Source organism: Poromitra crassiceps (genome assembly GCF_964638095.1).
Source record: "Poromitra crassiceps genome assembly, chromosome: 1".
NCBI classification, from domain to species: Eukaryota; Metazoa; Chordata; class Actinopteri; order Beryciformes; family Melamphaidae; genus Poromitra; species Poromitra crassiceps.
Window position 1 is genome coordinate 29,696,258 of NC_139623.1, and position 23,308 is coordinate 29,719,565.

At 43.1% G+C, this 23,308-nt stretch overlaps 1 protein-coding gene across 1 annotated transcript; it reads left to right on the forward strand.

The window, feature by feature from the left end:
• Positions 1–11,889: 11,889 nt before the first annotated feature.
• cwc15 (CWC15 spliceosome associated protein homolog) lies at positions 11,890–22,823 on the forward strand. Its single transcript, XM_083656293.1, has 7 exons — positions 11,890–11,931; positions 12,581–12,722; positions 21,503–21,615; positions 21,752–21,852; positions 21,942–22,052; positions 22,223–22,365; positions 22,484–22,823. The coding sequence occupies exons 2-7, from the start codon at positions 12,592–12,594 to the stop codon at positions 22,611–22,613; spliced, it is 729 nt and encodes a 242-aa protein (XP_083512419.1). The 5' UTR covers positions 11,890–11,931; positions 12,581–12,591; the 3' UTR covers positions 22,614–22,823.
• The last annotated feature ends 485 nt before the right edge of the window (positions 22,824–23,308 follow it).

A 23,308-nucleotide genomic window follows, 5' to 3' on the forward strand; every position in this document is an offset into this window, starting at 1 on the left:
GGTTTCCATGGTTTTTTTGGAGTTCATAGTCATTTCATGTTTGTCAGGGCTTCCTCTGGCTTTTTGGAGGGCTTAAGTGCTGTGATAAAAAAAAAAATGTAAAAAAAACCCACACATCATCATTTTGGACCATTATTATTACCATATCTGTGTAAACATTTGAAAAAGCCAGAGTAGATCATAAATAAACAACACCCAAAAAGCTTAAAGACAAAACTTGCGGAACTTAAATTATTAGGTGGTGCCCAAAATGGCTTAGGTGCTGCGCCTAAGCCTTATAATGGTAGGCAAAACCTGTTCCACCATTTCACCAAAACCTAATGCTCAATCAAATGTCAGTGCTTTCATACTGATTGGCCTCATGTACAAAAGTTTACTACAGGTTTCAATAGAGGTGTTCAGTCGCTGATGCACCTAAAGTGCTGTCCTCCTACAGCGGGGCATATCATTTGGTAAGATGCAGTATCAGCATCACATATATCATGTTTTTTGTTGTTTCCCCCTCCCTGTAGCTAGATACAGAGCCGGCCATAAGCATCTGGGGGCCCGTTTCAAAAGCATCTAGATTCGTTAAAATATTGCTGCAAATTAAACAATGAAAGCTCATTTTTGACATTGCATCTAGATTATGAAGTGGATTTGAGCAGAATACCGTGCTTTCTCTTCCTCTTCCTCTGCTCCTTTCGCTCTATGGATCCAACTGCCATCTCCCTTCAGAGAAGTACGCACCCTGGTGGTTTTAAACACCCGCGTTCTGTCAACATCTACAAACACACGCACACACACACGCACACACACACACACACACACACACACACACACACACACACACACACACACGCACACACATATGTCAGTACTGTATACCAAGCATACTGTCATAAGAAATAGCATACCATATTTCATCATAAAAATAGGACTGAAACGGTGAATATAACTTACCTGACATGATTCTAATATTTTCCTCAGAGGTTCAGCCTGTTAGTGTTGATGTAGAAAAGGAATAGGTTAAAGTTGATACTTTATTCTAGTTTACTCTCCCCCCCACCCCATCGATTTTATGACTCAGGATTTCAAAGCAACCTGTGCAACTGCATTCTTCACTAAAATACTGGACTGACTGGTACCACTGAGAAAACATGTTTACATTTATGTCACATTCTGGACAACTGTTTAGTCATTTTTGGATTCCTTGTGTGCATTAGAGTTTGCAACACAGGAATATTGTTGGAAATGACTCAAAATACTCCTTTTGAAAACCTGCTAAAAGATGCATTTGCTGAAGTCAAATCAACCCTCTTTAATCAATTCTGTCATAGTGGCATTAATAGCGTAATAATACTGTTCCACATTGAAACATAGTTATTGCATATTTACTATCTACTCAATGGCTTTGAATATATATATTTGAATGTACAGTAATGTGTTTATGTGTCATGCATGCTCCTCCTGTCTTCACTCTATATATGGTTTTCCAGCAGAGTGTGTTAATCGTGTATTGTATAGCTGTCTGGAAATGTTCCAACACCCATCATCCAGGTCAAACTCATTACGCTTGTCAAATTAAAGCCATTCTGATTTGTGATACAAGTCTTACCGTGCATGCAGCTTATCAGAGAAATGAGGAGTGATGAGAAATCCCTTGTTAGGAGGTATGGAGATATTCAGTCCTCACCTGTGCAGTCAGCTGTGTTATCGTTGCCTGACAGACAGGAGTAGTGGCTTCCTGAGCTGCTACCTGACCCTCCTCTGGGTGTCTGCCTCACACAGTATGCGATGGACCAGCCTGCAAGCTGCTTTATCAGACAGAAAGGTTTCACCCTAAACTCCCACTCCCCCTACGCATTTAATATTCCACCTACGAGTCTGACGCCCTGCAGAGCTGGTATACAGGTTGGTTTGGGTGATTGTGTGGGTGGCATGCCATTTGTTAGGGTGACGGAGGTGTCATTTTACTGTATAGTTGTATAATGCTTAGTGAAAGTGAAAAGACACTTTCCAGATTGCGCTGAAGCTGCCTTGCCAGCCAAATCATCACAAAACAACTACAGTATTACTACAATATTTCTCCACAATTTACTAAGTTGTGTGGCAACCTTGCTTGCATGAGTTAACTTTGATCAAATAAAGATGTTAAAGCGCCAGTTAAAATGCCAAAGTCAATTAAAAAAAACATTGATCATTGATTTCCTTTCTCGTCTAAAGTATGGCTTAACTGTTAAGCCATACTTTAGATGATGAAGGAAATCAATGATCAATGGGGGTTTTTATTGACTTTGGCATTTTATGCAATACTGAATATCTTGGCCTGGACTGCAACGCTGTACAAAATTGTGAGAATCTGTAAGAAACCTCATAGTGTTAGTCACTCTAAGCTCCAAAGCGGCTTCCTTCACAAACACCATGCTTGCCGGAGGGATGCTAGGAATCAAGAGAGACCAGTTGGGAAGCTCCCCACTGCCAAGGAAGAATCTTTCAAAGTAATTTATGCTGAAATCAGTGTGCAGCCAAGTGCTCCGAGTTTCACGTGAAGAAGAGATGTGTAGTGTCAACACAGAACAGGCTCTCATAGGAATAATAAAAGGTAAACAGCTTGATAATTTATCAGCTTATGTTCCCTCCCTGTGGAGCTGAAACAGGCGCACAGACAGACTAAACCTCGTTACTGATTATCTTTCATCTTTGGTAAACACATTTTAATAGTGTTTGCCACCCTCCATGTTATAAATATCCAGCTTGTTTGTTCTTCCAGAGCACCATTCTGACTCAGAATAAAAAGCAGCAATAACAAAGGAATCATAGTGCACTGACACACACAAACAAACACACACACACACACACACACACACACACAAAACACACTCTCTCTCTCTCTCTCACACACACACGCATGCACTATGAATAAGATCACATCAAACCAATCATTCATGTCACACTATGTATTACATGTTATCCATCAGCACATAAGTATTGGTAAATGTCTCATCAAGTCCTTCACTTTCTATTTCCTTTCTATTTACATTTGCACCTGAAAAGGTAATAAAACATTTCACACATATTTGAATGCCATGTGGAATCCAGCAGAACCTCCTCTGTCAGTTTGCCTCCCTCAACAGCAGCCAACAACGTCTTCAATGAGAATCCTTGGCATTCACATCCAGCACACATAAACCAACCAGGATATATAGAGTATGTCTGTCTGATATATGACATGTTATTATGTAAAGACATGATGTACAGAGGAACGACAATATTGCACAATGAAAATTGTTTCAGAGAAACAGAAGGGCACATTCTGTTCTGAAGTGAAATTGTTGTTTTTGTGTGTTGTGCAACCATGCGTGCCAAAGAAAAGATAGCAATGATGAGAGGAAATATGCCTTCTTATTCATTCATTCATTCATTCATCTATCTGGTCCTTTTACGTTTGAGTGTTTTATCATGATCTTTGTGGCTATTTACCCTGTCATTTCAATATGACCTTTGACAATTGCTCATAAAAAAATTATATCAATCAACTTTTATTATCGGACACAGACCATAGAAAACAACACATACAACATTTAAAACAAATAAAATGCAAAAACACAATACAACTATAAAAGACACTTAAACCAAAATGTCCACATATGCGAGACCTCTCCCATTTCAAAGTATCCACATTGGCCTGAAAATGTCTGCCCTTATAGTATTTACATTTTAGGAAATCTGCTTGGCTTTTCCCCACTCTTCCTCTCTGCCTCACTGCAGTGCTCATTTTGTGGACTGGGGCTGGATTGCATCCAGATTGCATGTTGCCATCCCAAACATCAAGGGATGTGGTGTGGCTCATCACATGACAATGCAAGCAAAAGATGACTTGGCAGCTTCCAGCCCTGCCACTGCCAGTGACTGCATCCTGGCACGATGATTTAGTAAAGTTATACTGGAATGAAAAATGTAGCCATAGTCTATTTTAAACCATGTTAAAACAATAACATCAGCAAAAGACCAGCTCATTGTTCAAATACTTGCACTGTAGAATTAAAGAAACCTTGTATTGGGGCAGTTTCCTTGTTCCTTTCCCTGTTCTCTAAAGACATCACTGCAACTTGATCTAGAGAGGAGGAAATAATGGATTGATATGAACAAATTAGTAGGCTACTAAATATGAAGAAGCCAAAGGTATTGCTTATGGGTTGTGTGAGGAAAAAGCAAAACAGCCCAGTCTATCTGGGCCTGAACACAGCACTGTGTGACTGGATGCTGGACTTCCTGACGGACCGCCACCAGGTGGTGAGAGTGGACAACCGCACCTCCTCGTCACAGACCATCAGCATAGGAGTGCCACAGGGCTGTGTCTCCAGCCCCTTCTGGTACGACCTCTACCATTAGTGGCGACACAGATTTCAAACATCGTGAAGTTTGCGGACGACACATCGGTCGTGGGGCTGATCTCCAATGGCAATGAAGGGTGAGGCGCGGCCCAGCACGTGACAGGATGTGTGCTGCCAAAGCTGCAGCATCTGTACACTCAGCAGCGGTGCCTCAGGAAGTCCCAGAAGATCATCAAGGACTGATGTGACTTTTTACCTACCAACTGTTTATACCGGCCCCCCCTCATCTGGCAGCCTATTTTATGAACGGTTAAGTAGTATCTTTAAATCATGTGACGGTAAGAAAGAGCTCCTTCTTATGGGTGATTTCAATATAAACTGGGAATATAACCCATCTAGGAGAAAACTAAAGGAGATTACTGATCGCTTTAACTTGACCCAGATAGTCCAAGGCCTAACAAGAATAACAAAGTCATCCAAGACCCAAATTGATTTAATGTTCACAAACAGACCAGAATGAATCCTGAAGTCCCATAACCTGCTGACTGGGCTATCTGACCACAACACTACACTGTTGATAATAAAACTCTGCAAATAAATAAATAAAAATAAAATAAAACGTTTTGGCAACCCCATCAAGAATTGCTATCAGCAAAAGTTTCCCAAAAATAAATGAAATAATTTCAATAACACTATCACTGGTCCAATGTCTTATCCCATGCAGATGTGGAAGTAGGCAGCAACACATTTTTGAAAACCATAGGCAACATCTTTGACTCTTTGAGCAGAAAAACAAAAAAAGCACACAGACAAAAGGCTTCTTTACCCTGGCTCAATGAGGACCTCTGGAGGCAAATGAAAGAACTGGATCTTGCCCTGAAAATGCACAGGGCTTAGCACCCATAGACTCTTATTTACATCCCTACGTAATGGTCATCAGAAACATCAGAAAAGCTAAAGCTGGGTTTTTCATAACAGTGATTAACGAGGGAAAAGGAAATGGGAAAGTGATCTGGAAAAACCTTCAAAAACTAACTGGGAAAATCAGTCTCAGTCTACAAAGCAGCTCGAAATCAAAGTCAATGGAACTATAACCCAAGACCCTACTGTGATTTCAGATAAACAGTTTTTTATAGTCTGTTTAGGAGTTGGATCAAAGCTTTCAAACCACCACAGCCACTGAACCAACACCTATTGGCAATACAAAACCAGTTTTTTCAATCCCTGAAATATCTGAGAGCAGTGGAGAAAATGATCAACTCACAGAGGAACTCGAAATCAAAGGATGCCCATGGCTTAGATGTTGCATTCCTGAAAAAGCATAAGAACACCCTCGTCTGTCCAATTGCTCATCTGGTAAATCTGTCCATCAAGCAGGGCATCTTTCCTGATGCCTGGAAGTTTGGTGCCGTCACTCCCCTATTCAAGTCTGGAGACGCAACAGATGTTGGCAATTTCAGGCCCATCAGCATCTTTCCACTGCCAGTCTTATCCAAGGTGGCAGAAGATTGGGTGACAGAGCAACTTACAGCACACCTGAGGCAGGGCCATAACCCCCCTGCACCCTATGCAATTTGGGTTTAGGTCCAATCATTCGACAGATACAGCAAACTGCCATCTTCTAGAATGCATAAAATCTAAAATGGACAAAAGGGAAGTAGTCAGTGGTGTCTTCTTAGACTTAAGGAAGGCCTTTGACACAGTGAATCATAACGTCCTCCTATCCTATAACTATGATCCTTCAACATTTATCCTGCCGCCATCAATTGGATGACCTCATATCTATCCAATAGGAAACAAGCACTCTGCATAGGAGACACGTTATCAGCCACCCTCACTGTGGATACTGGTGTTCTCCAAGGATCCATACTGGGCCCGCTCCTTTTCAGTTTATTTATAAATGACCTCCCATCCTCATGCCCATCTGTCAATCTGCAAATGTACACCGACGATACCGTTCTCTACACTCTACTCTACAAAAAAATCGACAACAGGCTGCATGCAAACTATCTGAAGCACTGGTCAATGTATCCAACTGGCTGCAGCAGTCATGCTTGCACCTGAACGTCAACAAGACCGTTTGCATGTTTTTCTCCAAAACAATCACAGAGGTCCATCAGCCGGATGTGTTCATTAATGGTGAAACACTTGAGGTGGTATCTGATTTTAAATACCTCTGCATCACTTTGGACTCCAATCTAACATTCAAAAAACACATACAAAAGATTATTCCTACTGTGAAGTTTGGTCTGGCCAACTTCCGATTCATCCTTCCCTTCCTGTCAACTGAAGCAGCCCTGCTCTATATGTACGCAGTGATTTTCTCCCATCTATCATACTGCATCACAAGCTGGTCACAAGCAGGATCATCCACCGTTCACCAACTCGAGTCCCTCTAGAAACATGCACTTAAGATCATGGGCAAGAAGCATTGCCGTTACCGCCACTGTCACATCACAAAAAAGTATAACTTACTCACCCTGTACAGTCTTAAAATGTATAATGATGCCTGTCTTGTTTTTAAAATCCTTCATGGCCTTGCCCCTCCACCAATGAGTCAGTTTGTGTTCATAAAGAACAATACCAGACTCACAAGGTCAATTTCCAGAAGGGACTGCGCGGCTCCTTTTAGAAGGAGTGCTTTTGGTCGTTCAGCATTCTCTGTCCGAGCCACAGCATTGGAACAGTCTGCCTTTAAATGTAAGGAGCTGTTCAACATTTGGACTAGTTAAAAAATACTCTAAAAAACTGTCTTAAAGAAGACCAGAGTTGTACCCATATTTAAATCCCCTGTGCACCACTATCATTTACTTATGTGTGGACATTGTTTTTACTCTGTCTTTTTAATCCTGCATTGTTTATATTTCTTTCCTTCTTCTTAATTGTAATTGTTATATTGTTGACTTGTTGACTATATTGTTGACTTGTCCAGGGACTACAGATGCAAACTAGCCTCTTGGCTAAGTCTGACACATTTACATTGAAGTGTGAACTAAAATGTTGATTGATGTCTACTGTCCCTGCCAAAAAAAAAAAAAAAAAAAAAAAAAAAAAGTACCTACTGCACTAAGTCTTGTAATGGAGCCCCTAGCATAAGAATTTCACACGTGTGTACTTGCACAACGGCGTGACAATAAATATTGTGTATCCGGTATCACTCACAGCTAATGGTACACAGATTCCATAGAGGGAATTATACTATTAGGTGTCCAACCTGTTAGTTGCTTGTCTTGGACATCACAAATATCCTCTCTATGTCAGAAGCTTAGTAGAATAGCTAAATACCTGGGAACATACTGAGATAAGTGGCTCAGGCTCTAACTGGAAGCCACATAGGCCTAAATGACTGTGCTGCCTTTGCTTGTGCTGGAGAAATGAAGTCTTGGACTATTTTCAATAATGAAGACTACTTAACAGCCAACGCCCAGTCTCGTCATATCACAGTGCACGCCCCCTTTCTTTGAGGATGTATAACCCATTCATTGTTAGGCTCGCCCCCTTTCTCTGATGCTGTCTCCTCACCCATTCACAGTTTACCACACATGTGGCAATAACCAATCAGCCCAAGGTATTCCTCTCCAGCTGATCCCAATCACCTAATCAGCGTAGTATATCAGGGTCCATGTTTACTCTGTTTGCTATGTGCTGTGTATGTGTCATTCTCAGTTGCTGATCATCATCGCTGAAGCAGTTGTTTTCGCCCCACCTCCTCCCCTGACCACCACCATCGGTCATGACTCCTGATCGAAGAATTCCCTATGGGGGATTTCCTATCCTATTCTTCACTGACGACGCCCTCTCATCATCTCAGGAGAGCGTCATCATATCATGGAGTCATACGCCAAAATTAATATGTTGTATCATTAAAGCTTGTTAAACTTTCTACTAGTCTCTCATTATTGAAATACAAAGAGGCTATAAACTGATTCTGAATAAGGCTGCAAACATATTAGATGTCCATAAGATTCTGTTGTAGGACAACAAAACATTTGGGGTGGTCGTCAGTTACAGATTTGATAGGCAAAAGTGTCCTCCATGCTGTATGTGAAAAAGAGACCAAGGCTATTAATCAGCAAGTGAAGCACAGGCATTTATTTGGAACAAGAGCAACAAATACAGCTGATTGTGAACTACCAAGGATGCGACTGTCAATTGGGAAGAGCTGGAGACTCAGGAGATGATGCGCCATGGACGCACTTTTTTTTGCGTGTGTGTCTGTGACCAAACTCATGCCAACTCACGCTTACCGTGCTTGCGGGGGCACGGTGGCGCAGTGGCAGCGCTGTCGCTTCACAGCTAGAAGGTCCTGGGTTCGATTCCCGCCTGGGACCCCTACTAAAAACATGCAGAAGACCAGTGACGACAACATCTGAAGTTGGTCCCCGGGCGCTGTACACAAGAAAGCTGCCCACTACTCCTGGCCTGTCCCCCGGAGGAAGGACAAGCCTGGATGGGTTAAAAGCAGAGACTATATTTCACCAGCCAGCATGTGTGTGTGTGTGTGTGTGTGTGTGTGTGTGTGTGTGTGTCTGTAAATCTCAAATGATGAAGTCGGGTCTCATAGACCTAGCCCGGAAAAAGGATGTGGAATCATAGCTCGGTTTGACATCCGCCATAACGGAGTATCTGGCTCTAAGGATAAAAGGCTGCATGGCTATCATCCATCTCTGGACTCCACTCCCCCCTTTCTTTTTGCTTTTCTTTTCTTTTTTTGTCTTCCTTCCTAATTTCTGTCTGACTGTCAATATTCTTCATTCGTATATTTGGTCTGTGCATTGTTGTTCTTTTCTGCTTTGCAAAAAAGTTCAATAAAAATACTTCTTGAAAAGAAAAGTGCCAAACAAAGTGGAGATAAGAAGGACATACGACAAGATGAATGTGATAGGATGATTGTTTGGAAGTGTTGTATAATGTGCTTGATGTGCAGAGGTTTTGTTCTTGTGTACTAGCCTATAGCTTTACTAATTGCTGTCATCTGTAGGCTACTACAGTCTGCATGACTATGGAGAGCCATTTCATTCAAAACGCCAGCCAAACTACTCACTCCAGTTGAAAAGACAAATGTATTCTTCCCAGACTGAGCCATAAAAAGCCAATGAATCAACTTCAGACAATCTTCCATTATACATTCACAATACATCACAACATAGCCTACCATATGCCTAAAAACATGTACATTTCCTCTAAATTCATGGGATAACATTTAAATAATAATGCTATAATGACAGTGATTTTTATTTTAGAAATACATTTAGCCTCCCATCTAATACATTATCAATTAATAATTGTCCATTATCAATTAACTACAAGATTACAGTGTACATTTGTGAGACTAGTGGACCCGAGAATTAGACGCCCCCCGCCGACCCCCCTGATCTGGAACACAGTGGTCTCCAGTGAGTGATGTCATCAGTGATGATGTCACCAGATGATGTTATCATTGCTGGAGTGAGATCACATCATTAGGTAATTGGGGCAATCATTAGGTAATTAGGGTAATTAATCTGCCCTAATTAACTTATTAAAATTCACTCGAGCACTCAATGATGATGTCATCAGTGAGTGATGTCATCAGTGATGACTGGTGTTGCTCGAGGTAATTAGGGCAATTAATCGGACCCACTTCCTGGAAGATTCTGCCCGATCGCATGTAAGCTATCCCATCATAGCTGTGGCCGAACACAATTGTGCTCACACAAACACTTTGCATTTTTATATACAGGATTCTCTTGTTAAGCTGTGACATATGACCTCCCGACAATACGACTCCCGGGTCCAAGCACCAAGCCTCTCTGCGTTGTCAATATGCCGCAGTGCTGTGTCCCACATTGTTTGAATAGATCCATCCAAGACTAAAAAAAACGATTCAACAGTCATTCTACCACTTTCCTTGTGATGAGAAAGAGAAGGGGAAATGGCTGCACTTAATAAGATAAGTTACAATTCGGAGAAAGTACATAGAAAATCAAGGTTTGGCGCTAAGTCTAAAAAGATTATCTATCAAAAGTTATGTTAAGTTAAAACAATATTTATAAAAAGATATCTAAAAAGATTCACGGGTTTTGCCATAGTTTTGAATGAGGCGAATGAGGAGCGGTGCCGCTTGGTCCCGAAGGTGACGCGGGGTGAACGTCTGTCGTCAGTCAACCGAATTCCTGTGAACAACCACATCCACAATTAATGGATGCCCCTTCTGTAATCAGGATTGAGTTATATAAAATGCCATCAAATATGCCCTTAATGAGTGGTATTTTTCATTTGGTTGTTGCAGATTTGCCTTCTCTTTTTTTATGCATCTTTTCAAAAATGGTGGGTCCCTCTCAGTTGTTGTCCAGAAATGTCATTATAGTGCCTTTGGCCCTTATAATAATAACTTTGGTTTGACGGGCCGCCATATTTTTCTTTACTCCTACTGGCCTTAGCTGAGAGTGTGATGTCATAGAGGAGGTCTACCCGAGCTCGTGCATATATCGTTTGTGCTGACATCTTGGACACGGGGGTGTCCAGTGTCCAACAGTTGTTCTTGGACACGGGGGTGTCCAGTGTCCAATAGCTGTCCAGAAATGTCACTATTAGTGCATTTGGGTGGGTTTGACGGGCCGCCATATTTTTTGTACTCCTACTGGCCTTAGCTGAGAGTGTGGTGTCATAGAGGAGGTCACCCCGAGGGGGTCCACCCGCTATGCCGACCACCCGCTATGCCGACCACCCGCTATGCCGACCTTAGGTTAAGGCGTGGGGGTGGGAGAGGTTAGGTTTTGGGTTAGGGTCTGGGGGAGGTTAGGTTTAGGCATGGCATGGGGGGAGGTTAGGTTTGGCGTGGGGGCTGGGAGAGGTTAGGTTTTGGGTTAGGGTCTGGGGGAGGTTAGGTTTGGCGTGGGGGCTGGGAGAGGTTAGCTCCACCGACACGCTGCACGCCGCCTCGCTCAGCTGGTTCTGCTTGTGGGCCATCGGGGGGACACCTCGCCATTCCGAAGTGTCGGCATTCCGATCATTGACTTCTATGCTTTCGGAGAGGCGGCCCTTTTTTATCTCCAAAAAATGTTTCGCCGAGAGGTTAGGTTACGCTTAGGCGTGGGGGGTGGGAGAGGTTAGGTTTAGGGTTAGGGTCTGGGGGAGGGTTCTTTCGCAATGGCGAGGTTAGGGTTAGAATTTTGTCGGAATGCCGGTATTTCAGAGTGCCGACATTTCGGAATGCCGAGGTGTCCCCGTTTCGATAACATTGAGAACGTTCTTCTCAGTATCTAAACAGATATGCTGGACTGCATAGCCTTTACAAATTGGACACTGGACACCCCTGTGTCCAAGGTGTCAGCACAAACGATATATGCACGCGCTCGGGTAGGGTGCCGCATATGTGCCGACAGGTCGCAATGCCGATAGCCTTATTGTCATACAGAAACATAATTTGTATTGTATAGCTTCGTTTAAATGCTTAATTTATCGTTTTACTGTGCAAATCTATCATTTTTCAATGGCTTCTGTGTGCTCTAGGTTTGTGCAAAAGGGGTTTTACTTTGAAAAACGGCCAACGGAAATGCTTATTGTTGCTCGTCTTATTGTTGCTGGCGGAACAGAGGTCGCTTCTTTCTCGTGTGCGAGGCTGCGAGTAGAGGTCTGCAAGTATTGATATTATAGCTTTAAATGAATAGTATTTGAATATCATTCGAATAAATATATCATGGTGATATATATTTAAGGTGGTTTTAACACCTTGCCGAAGTAACATTATAGCTACTAATACTCAACGGTGAATGCTAAACTCTCCTAGCCTGCTAGCAACTTGTTAGCTAGCGTTAACGCTAAATTAGCCAGCTAGCATCGGTTCTGAAAACAAATATTCTAGATGGACAACTGTTCCCTTGTTTGCGTTATGCTATAAAACTATTTCAAGTCAGTGATTTGTTGTTGACCAGATGAGCCAAAAAAAGCTGATGCCTGAAATGTATTTCTAGCGTTAGCTTGTTTTTTTTAACTGTTGTGAGTTTGCTGAGTTCAGTAGCATATGTGCAGACCAAGGCTACTATGCTCAACTATGCCCATAGGATCGTAAACATTAATGGCACATATTTAACCAAATCAACTGTGAATGAAAATACAGCCTAAGTTCAGTTGCTTAGTCACTTATAGATAGGGTGGGGATGGGGCTCTGCTACCACTGTGGACATGTCGACTTGTCATTTGTGTGACAAGTTGCACATGACATTTTGTTTACTACCTAGACCAGTACTTTGATAATGCTCCTCATCTGTTAAACACAACAGAGCCAGCAAAGATGACGACAGCTGCAAGACCAACGTTTGAACCGGCAAGAGGAGGGAGGGGTAAAGGAGAAGGGGATTTGAGTGCATTGTCGAAGCAGTATTCCAGCCGTGATCTTCCTGGTCACACAAAGATCAAGTACAGGTCAGTGAATAACGCATGAATGGAACTTAAAGTCCCTGGAAACCGAAAATAAATGTGCATTTTGAGTTCATCACACCACAGGAACCTATGTTAATAAGCCACCAGCCAAATTTGAATGATGATGAACGTTGCAAAGTATATTAATTTAGGTTTGAAAGTCATGGAGAAACTAAGCAGAATTCTCCCCTTTGGCTCCCTGTCGGATTGTGTGGGCGTGGTGTACGCAACTACGCATTGATCCTGTGTGTATTGGCTCATTTCCACCACATATAACAGCACAGTACAGCTCTACTCGACCTGGTCTTACTCGTCTCTACTTGATATAGACTCTGTTTCCATAGCAAGTTTACTCGCCTCCGCCCACACCTGGTCGTCATAGCGACCGCATATCTGTCCTCCGCCCATAGCTGAAGTAAGCTATAACGTATAACGTTAAAATTAAATCCATACACGGAACTTTTAAACTGGTTATGAAATACTGGTGCCTCTAAATAACCTACAGTGTACATGGGCAAATGTGAGAATCGGCCAGGAGAATGGATATCACTTTGTTGTTACTCAAACTCACATGCATGCGCTGCGCGGGGGACGGGAGTTGCGCTACGGGCAGAAGGGAAGCCTCTACCCCGGCGGCAACTCACCAGGCAAGACCGCGGCTTCGCTAAACCCCCGCCTCCAGTCTAGCGGAGCCGACGTTACAAGCAACTACAAAGGGCTTCCCGAGGAGCGGACTTTTTCTCTCTCAAAACAATTGAAAACCACCGCCATGTTAAAGCTGAGCAAGGAGATTGATTTTATTTCACCAGAGCCGAAGGCAGCAACACAAAAGACTGATGGAAATAACAAAAGAGAAGGTAAGCCCCACTAAACTGGTATCCAGCATTGACAGTAGACAGTAAACATGATTCTGCCTGACCAATCAGTCGTCTGCAGTGTTTTCACGTCATGGTATGGTACCGGGTTCACAGCGCTGGAACCTCAACAAAGCAGAGACCAAAACTAGCACGACTCAACCCGGGTTGTCCACGTTTTTGATCGGTGGAATGAGACAAAAAAGCGAGACGAGCTGGGCGGGGCCGCGCTGATAGTTTGAAAGTGGAGACTAGGGCTCTCTGAATCGGTTTTCCTCCGAGACCTATAAATGCCGTAAAATCATAGAAAATGTCCCACAAACAGATACAAAAACATGAGCATAATGTGGTTAATGTACATACAAAAACTGTGGTGACCAGAGATTTTGAAACACGCATGTGAAGAAGAAACGTGATGTGCTGGAGCTGAGGTCTTGCCCAAGGAACTTCCTCAACTGGTGACCAATCATGAGCGCTCTGCAGCGGCTGCAGTTCTCTCCCCACCAGGGGTAACCTACTGCGCTGCTCACCTGCTGACCCGCTTCTCCCTCCAGCAGCCCATGTGTGTGAAAGTGAAAGTGCAGCGGGCTCACTCAGAGACTCTGACTGTTTTATAAATGTTAAATAAATCGAAAATATCAGAATCAGAATCAGAAAGACTTTAATGATCCCCGGGGGGAAATTGGGACAAGTTACAGTAGCTCGCTCACAGAACACACATAGCATAAAATAAACGGTAGTAAATGCGAGGGAGACTGAGCATCTCAAAAACATGAGCTTATGTGTTTAATGTACAGACTTTTGAAACACACATTTAAAGAAACACAATGTGTGTTTGCGTGGAGGTGGTCTCTCCCCCGAGTAATTTCCTCAAACATTGGCCAGCAGCACGCTGCCACGGCCGGCCACATTCAGAGTCCGCCGAGACGCAACGTTCCCCCCGCGCTCCATTCGATGGAGGCAGACTGAGCAGGCTGTGGGGTATTTAGGAGGGCCGTATTTAGGAGAGGAGAAGCTTCCTAGTGCCGACAGGAACCTTGGGAGTTTGAGTATTTCATGACATGTTTTGCTTCCCAGGTGCACTGGATTTGATGATTTGATCACTGACCCGCCGGTCTCCGTGTGACTGCATTGTTTGCTCGCTGCGTGCAAGCGGTGCACCATGATAGTGAGATCAAACACACCCTGCTGTAAATTCAGCACAGGCTGTGGAAAGACTGCTTTTAAACGGTTGTTTCATGCAGCAGTATTAACCGCCCCAGCTAAATTACTGGCTTCCGTAGGAGGACTATCATATCTTCAAATCTGCAATCAGACGTTGGAGATGGGTAGGAGAGCGTTTTGAACAGCCGTTCCCCCTATTGCCTTATGGAACTCTATGTGACCCTAAAGCCCCTTCTAAACATGCAGTGAAATCCGGATTATGACCAGCTGCTAGCCGGTCGGCCTGCATGTTTAGAAACAATTATCCGGCTTGTGCACACTCCCGCGAGTGCGGATCATGACCATCTGAGCCCCTAGTACAGGATCCGCATCATTGACAAAACGGCTGTTGTTTAACACTGGCAGCTCATGTTCCGGATCATGTATGTCTGAGTGGGCGGGTGGTTAAATGGCACTTTACAAACCATTAATGTCCCTGTGCTATTTAATAATTTCATGAATGGACGTAGTTATGTGGCTGGATTATTTGGAAGAGAGCCAAATTAGGTGAGTAAACGAGTAAAAGTTTAATCGTTTCTTTCTCCCCATCTGAGATGATAGCCTACTACTTACTGCATTAGGCTATAGGCTGATAGGCTACGTGAACGTTTACTGTTGTGAACACTGATAAGTACCCGGCCCGCTAACGTTCACGTACACGTAGCCTATTAATTAATCTTTTATTGTAAGCACAATCGCTTATATCAATGAATTAATTGTGTCAAAATTTTTCAAAAAATCATTATTTCCTTGATGTTACACATCTCACCTTGACTCAAGGGGTTAAAATTGTAGTTTCTACTGTGTTTGCCTATTTCCCCATATTCCCCCAGTTTTGGCATAGCAATCAATTCCATACAGTTTACATGAAATGTAAAAAAAACTGATTCCTATGCCAAAGATGGGAAAATATTAGAAAACTGAATTTGACAGTCCACACTACTGATTTGAAGCCTTTAGACCAGGATAGATGCTGGACTAAAGCTCGTTTGTGTTTTTTGGGGAAAATGGCTGGTAGTCCAAAACATGCGCTTTTTGGATTTTTGGCTCAAAATATGAAAAAATACTATTTTTACAAAAAATCACAAAAAATACAAAAACCCACTGATGATGTCACAATGTCTGTGACATCATCAGTAATGTCATCAGTGACATATTATTGACAAAAAATCATCTCATGACATCACTGATGATGTCATAGGCTAGTGATGTCATAGCTATTGTGACATCATGCCTGCGAATCTTTGATACGTGACTTTTGTAAAACACCCCAACCTGCCCATAATATCAGACCCAAAGCCAGTTTGTCTTTATGGAAATGGAAAAAAAATAACTTTTTTTTTTTATGTACTTTTTTTTTTTTACTGTACCTACTGTACACTGGCATTTGAGGGGTTAAAATTCGAATAGGTATGAAATGTTGGTATGAGGTATTAGGGAAGAAGTTACCAATGAATTATAAACAATAAAAAATAAAAAAATAAAAATGTATATTCATAAATGAATACATTATAAATATGACGGTCCATCAGATGGACTAAGAGTAAATTGAGGATTCCGCGGCAGTAGGACACAAGGGTTAAACGAGCAAACTCACGGTTTCCTCAAGTGCTGCAAACGGCTTGAATGGTTTCTTTTCCTCCTGACCTGTCTGTCTTGTAGGCTATGTGAAAATGCAAGAGGGTGATAATTGTATCAGTCTATATTAGGGATGCACCGATTGCGATTTTGTTGGCCGATTCCGATTTCCGATTTTTGAATAGTCTGACTTGCCGATACCGATTTTTGCCGATTCCGATTTTCTTTCTAAGAACAATAATTGGCAGGTTATTTTTTTACTTTTTTACTTTGCTTTAATAGAAAATTAACATTCATGTCACATTTCTTATAATTTGCATGAGGTAGGACGATCTCACTCAAAAACATCTCAAAATAAAAGTGTTCCAGGTTACTGGACAGAGCTTTTCTTTTTTGTGTAAATATAATGAATATAAAACAATTAATTCCAGTATATCCCACAGCTATCATGCATTTACTTTTCCAAAAGAAAAAAGGTGCAACAGAACAGGGGCTTCAGATGGAAAGTAGCCTATGGCTAAATCTGTTACAAAGCATCTCTTCCCCTATGGGGTTTAATGTTTTTTTGTATAGGCCTATGTCCCTGCCAAATAAACTAATAAAATAAAAATAAATAAACGTCAAAATGTTATCCATGGACAAGGAGTTTATAGCCTATAGCTCTGGAGCCCAGAGACCTTCGAAGCCATGCCCACTCTACAGTTGTGGATTTGGCTGTTATTGAGTAGATGAGGAAATGAGTTTGAGTTGACTCAGTTTGAATATCGTAGTTTACACACAGAGCGCGTTTTTTTTAATCCGCCATTCGAAAAAAAATCATCTCTCACAGAAAACCTTGCACACTGGTCCGATGCGTTTTATTATTATGTTCGTCGTTCTATTCGCAATACGAAACAAAAGTCCTCTCCTGGCTGTACACGTTAACGTTGCTGTAATTGACAGGTGGGTCAAAACTCGCATTGCAATTTCGTGCCGTATATTCGCATCGCTCTTGATGTGTAAGGACCTTAAGGGTTACAACGTGACTGACAGATAGCAGCAGGCAGCGGTGATGTGGAGGCTGGTCGGGGAAGAGGGGACGGTGAGGTGAAGCGAGCCGCTCACACTGGAGTGTACTGTGGACTCCAACCTACCCGGCCCCTCCGCGGCTCCACACCGACGAAGACATGCTGTGGCATGTGTGTACTGTGTAGTGGCAGCTTTTGTTTTGGCTGCAACGGAATGGCTGCAACTCATCCACTCTGTCTCGCTGCTTTTGGGTTCGCGCACGTCACTTGAAAATCGGCTCACAGAATCGGCATTTTAGAGTGACCGGCGCAGATCACCGATCGAGGCCGATCACGTGAAAATCGGCCATTTCCGGTCACGTGCCGATCGATCGGTGCATCCCTAGTCTATATCGAGACATATAACCTAACTTTTGTGGGGATAAATACATTGAAGACTAGTCTGACATGACTTGAATGCCACTTGTAAAATCATCCACAGTTTAACGTTAGTGCGACGGTGCGACCACTATTTTGACTGGCAGCTTTTGGGCGATGTAACAAAGGCAAGCGCTCACTTTTTTGGCACATTGCCACCCAACGTTATCGCCTGAATGCGTCGGAATGCATCAGTATGTGTGTTATGGAGTAGTGTGTTTGGCAGAGATCTCATGTTGTGGATGCAGTGTATGGAGACATGTGTGTTATGGAGTAGTGTGTTTGGCAGACACCTCATGTTGTGGATGCAGTGTATGGAGACATGTGTGTTATGGAGTAGTGTGTTTGGCAGAGATCTCATGTTGTGGATGCAGTGTATGGAGACATGTGTGTTATGGAGTAGTGTGTTTGGCAGACACCCCATGTTGTGGATGCAGTGTATGGAGACGTGTGTTATGGAGTAGTGTGTTTGGCAGACACCTCATGTTGTGGATGCAGTGTATGGAGACATGTGTGTTATGGAGTAGTGTGTTTGGCAGACACCTCATGTTGTGGATGCAGTGTATGGAGACATGTGTGTTATGGAGTAGTGTGTTTGGCAGACACCTCATGTTGTGGATGCAGTGTATGGAGACATGTGTGTTATGGAGTAGTGTGTTTGGCAGACACCTCATGTTGTGGATGCAGTGTATGGAGACATGTGTGTTATGGAGTAGTGTGTTTGGCAGACACCTCATGTTGTGGATGCAGTGTATGGAGACATGTGTGTTATGGAGTAGTGTGTTTGGCAGACACCTCATGTTGTGGATGCAGTGTATGGAGACATGTGTGTTATGGAGTAGTGTGTTTGGCAGACACCTCATGTTGTGGATGCAGTGTATGGAGACATGTGTGTTATGGAGTAGTGTGTTTGGCAGACACCTCATGTTGTGGATGCAGTGTATGGAGACATGTGTGTTATGGAGTAGTGTGTTTGGCAGACACCTCATGTTGTGGATGCAGTGTATGGAGACATGTGCGCGCGTTTTGGGCATTAGTGCCCAATTCTATTCTTCAGGCTCTCCTCCGCACCGCGCTCCCCCCGCCCCTCACCATCGAAAAAACGGACTATTTCCAGCTGTTTCTAAACAAAGACCCCTCATGTCTAGAAAGGGAAAACCATAAAATATCCTGCTCTGGCTAGCTGGACATGGTCCAGACTTCATGTTTAGAAGTGGCTTAATACTGCATGAGTGTATATGTAATATATATACACGAAGTACAGTAGTACGGTCACTTTGGGGCTAATAAGACCCTAAATTACATAGGTAGAAAGTTTTTGTGGATTTTGGTTTCCAGGGTCTTTAACACATTCACTGCCAGCCGTTTTTTCAATACTGTAGGTAGGTTCTGCCAAGGTTTTTTTTTGAGGATTCTGGCTCATCTTTCAAGAGCCGAGGATTCTTTTCTGCTAAGATTTTGTGAACACAAATGATCTCAAAAGAACTAATAGAATGTGTGCTTTCTCTGTCTAAAATAGTTAGTTTGTAGAGTTAGTAGTTATGTAGGCATTAGCAGTAGAATACAGCATGGTTTCAGCATCTGAAAATTTATTCTGAGATAAATGGCTTTTTGTGAAATTCGATAGAACAGTCACTTTAACCATTTATTTTTGGCATAAGACGTCAGACATCTAAACAATAGTTTTGAACAGTAATTTCCTCCATAGCAGCAGGAAACCCCCCTCTCCTTCAAACTCCTCCCTCCGTGGGTGTGTCTCTGATGGCTTTGCAGCGTTTGTCACAAGCGAGGCTCTGCCTGTCTGTGCTGCCTGGCTGCTGGCGGCTGCTCTTTGGGCGAGTCTGCATGAGTCGTTTCGGTTGTGAGCTCAGCTGCAATGAAGCTGCGTGCGATTGAGGGGCTTTCTGCCGGTGTTTCAAAGTGTGTTGCACGCATAATCTATTATGCAAATTTGCAATCCCCCACCGCCAGCTCCCAGCGCGATAATGCGCGAAAGCGAAAGCGTTTTCGCCAATCCATTTTACAGTATGAGAATGGTTTCCTCGCGCGTTCCCCTGCAGTTTTGGCTCGGCTTTTTCTAGTCTGGAGAGCACTGTCGACTCGCCCTTAGTGGGTCGGTGGAATGGGTTGTACACGTTCGGTGGCTCCAATATTTTTTATAGGAGATGTGGGGGGCGTTGATCCACGTCCCACCGTCAAATTTTTTTTTTTTTTTTTAAGACGAGATATCTCGTCAACGGCAGTCAACCGTTTTTTTTTAAGACGAGATATCTCGTCAACGGCAGTGAACGTGTTAAGATGTTGTTGCGCGACATTTGACTGTGTAGATCAGTGTGTTGCTGAGTGTACTGTTCGCTGGATATCTAGCTACTGATTTATAAGCAGCAAGCTATTTGGGTTCCTGCTTCTGTCTCCTCTGATCACCTTATGGCACGTACTACAAACTACAAGACCCTCGTCAGTCGTCAGTCTCTGTTCCTTTCACACTATACAACTGTCTGTCTTATAATCAGGAGTCAGTCTCTGTTCCTTTCACACTATACAGCTGTCTGTCTTGTAATCAGGAGTCTTGGAGTCGTTTTGGTTTTCACACTATATGACTGAGCTGCGACAGGGGATCACACATTACAAGATCCTCCACCAGGAGGAGTCCCCGACAAGTCTTGTCTGGTCTCCAAACCACGTTTTGTCACATAAACACACATGAGAAATGCGCTGATATGCAGGTCTGCTCACTTTTTAGCCTGCTTTATTTACAAACACACTCTTTGCTCATCAGACCACTTGCCCGGTGCTCAGAGGGCGTACAGTCTGGTCTAAAGAATTCAGGCTTATCATAATTATCATGGATTCACGGAGGGCCGGACGGCATGGCTTTCTGTCCAGCCAGCACGGAGTGCCGTCAACAGGCAGCTGTACCAGGCTGCTTCATACAGTGACATTGTTTGGAGAAAGGAGGCAGTCCTGATAAATCCTTATGCCGAGCAGCACAGCAAAACTAAAAAACTGTAGTTCTAAACAGGACGGCGGAAACTCTAGTGGAAATATTTTCTAGACAAATTCATGGATGCATGATTCAGGGAGCTGCTACAGATGACAGCCTGTGTCTGCCTCCTCACCACATGTCTTGCACTCTCATTGGCTGCAGCTGGTTGAATGGCTTCTCCGACATGACCAAATCATCGGACCTCTGTGACTCATCTGCGAGTGCTCGGCGGAGCTCCCTGCTCGCGTCTGTGGACAGTTCACACTTAACGAGCGAGCGCTGAGCCAACGTGATTTGCTTCTGATCGGGGGGGGGGGGGGGGGGGGTTGTCGCTGAGTTCCAAAAACAGCTCGCAGAGGGCTCGGAGCGCCTAGTGTGAAGAACTCGCCATTACCAAAAGCAACAGTGCTTTACCCTTCATTTGTGTGTGTGTGTGTGTGTGTGTGTGTGTGTCATGCGATTGCTCGAAGTGGGGAAATACACTTTGTTAAAGTAGACAAGATTTTCACATTTGTCAGTTATTTATTTATTCCTTTTTTCTTAAGTGCATGCTTGGTCCTGTGCAGGGCCTTTTTATATTCAATGTCTTTATTAACTACTTTATCTCTCAATTAGTGAAAATTTGTGAAACCCTCAAGCAAAAGCTCTACTGAACTGTGAGTTTTGTGAACTGCAAAACCGCTACTTGTTTACTCATTTATTTATTTTTTCGCCTACATCACAATTGTCCTCCCTCAGGCAACCCACCCAGGATGCCCCCGAGGAGGTCCGTGCCCGTGACTTCCGCAGGGAGCTGGAGGAGAGGGAACGTGTGGCTGTTCGTGACAAGACCAGAGAAAGGGGACCCAGAGGTGGGGCTTGCTGTAGATGTTAGACTAACAGTTATTGGGGGGATGGGGATCTTTCAGTGGATTTTTTTATTATTATTTTTTTAACCATAAGTTGATGTTCATCACTGAAAATGTTGCACGGTCCCTTGTTTTCCAGAACATACCACATCCTCCTCTTCCTCTTCTTCATCCTCCAAGCGGCCCAGGCTGGATCAGATCCCAGCAGCCAATCTGGATGCCGATGACCCTCTCACTGATGTAAGTGCTTGACTATATGGACTAGAATGGGTTGGTGCTTAGCTGGTGTTACGCTGCCTCACCGATGTTGTGTTTGTGTGGGACTACAGGACGATGAGGAGGAGGACTCTGATGAGGACAGCGACGATGACGACACCGCGGCCTTGCTGGCAGAACTGGAGAAGATCAAGAAGGAGCGCGCTGACGAGCAAGAACGCAAAGTAAAGCATTGTCTCACACTGATCTGCTAGTGTGCCTGCTGTCTGACAAAAACAGGGCTGAAAGCATAATCAGTAGACACTGGATACAAATTCGATTTGGAAAGGGGCTAAATGTTACCTTGTTTTAACAAGTGCCCACTGGCCTAAATGTGTTTCTTGTCCCCTCTCAGGAGCGGGAGCAAAAGGCTGAGGAGGAAAGGATTCGCATGGAGAATATCTTGAGCGGCAATCCATTGATTAATTTGGCAGGGCAGCAGCAGCAGCAGCAACAACAGCTAAACCCGACTCCGACTGCATTCAGTGTCAAGAGGAGGTATGACACACGTCACACACATCATGAGTCGGTTGATTGACTGACCACTGTTCAGACTGAGGCTTTGACTTGACATAACTACATTGCATTTGTTTTTTCTCCATTATCCTCTTCTAAGGTGGGATGATGATGTTGTGTTCAAGAACTGTGCCAAAGGAGTGGATGATGCCCGGAAAGAGAAACGCTTTGTCAACGACACCCTGCGCTCCGAGTTCCACAAGAAATTCATGGAAAAATATGTAAAGTAAAGGACTTGAAGTTTTTTCTCATTTCGCCGCTCTCCTCCCTCCAGCTGAAAAGGACATTGTCATCCATAAGGAGAAGTCTTCAATCCCAAGAATGATACATTGCTATTCATGACACCTTGAGCTTTGTATAGTCAACACTTAAAATATTGTATATACATGAGTTGCTGAGTTATACCCTGTGAGTTAAGGTGGTAAAAAGTTTCATTTGTGTGTGTCTTTTTTTTTTTTTTGTAATTTCATTAAACTTGAAAATGTGTCTCTAAAATGGCTGTTATGATTTCCTCTGAGTAAGATCTTGGAACATGAATGTTATTCTGCAACATGACCTCTGGTCATGGCTTGTGTCATCAAAGGATGGAGAGTTTATTCTAACTTTTTTCACTAATGTAAGTCACATGTTCATTTTGGGTTCACTGTGACATGACATGAACACGTAATCTGACTGACTCGATGGTAAAACGTCCTGTGGAAGTCTTTAGGATGGTTAAAAAAACATCAATTGAGTGCATTTTTTCACCTAATTTAGCATTATGTAAGATCAGTTTCACATCCACTTACCAATACAAAACCATACAGGATAGGCATATATTGTCAATATTGTGCTATTGTAATTATAACTTGCAAAAAGCTAACAGATGTTACATATATTTTGCTGTTGGGTCCTTCGAAGCTAAATATTGAAAATGTAAACGTGT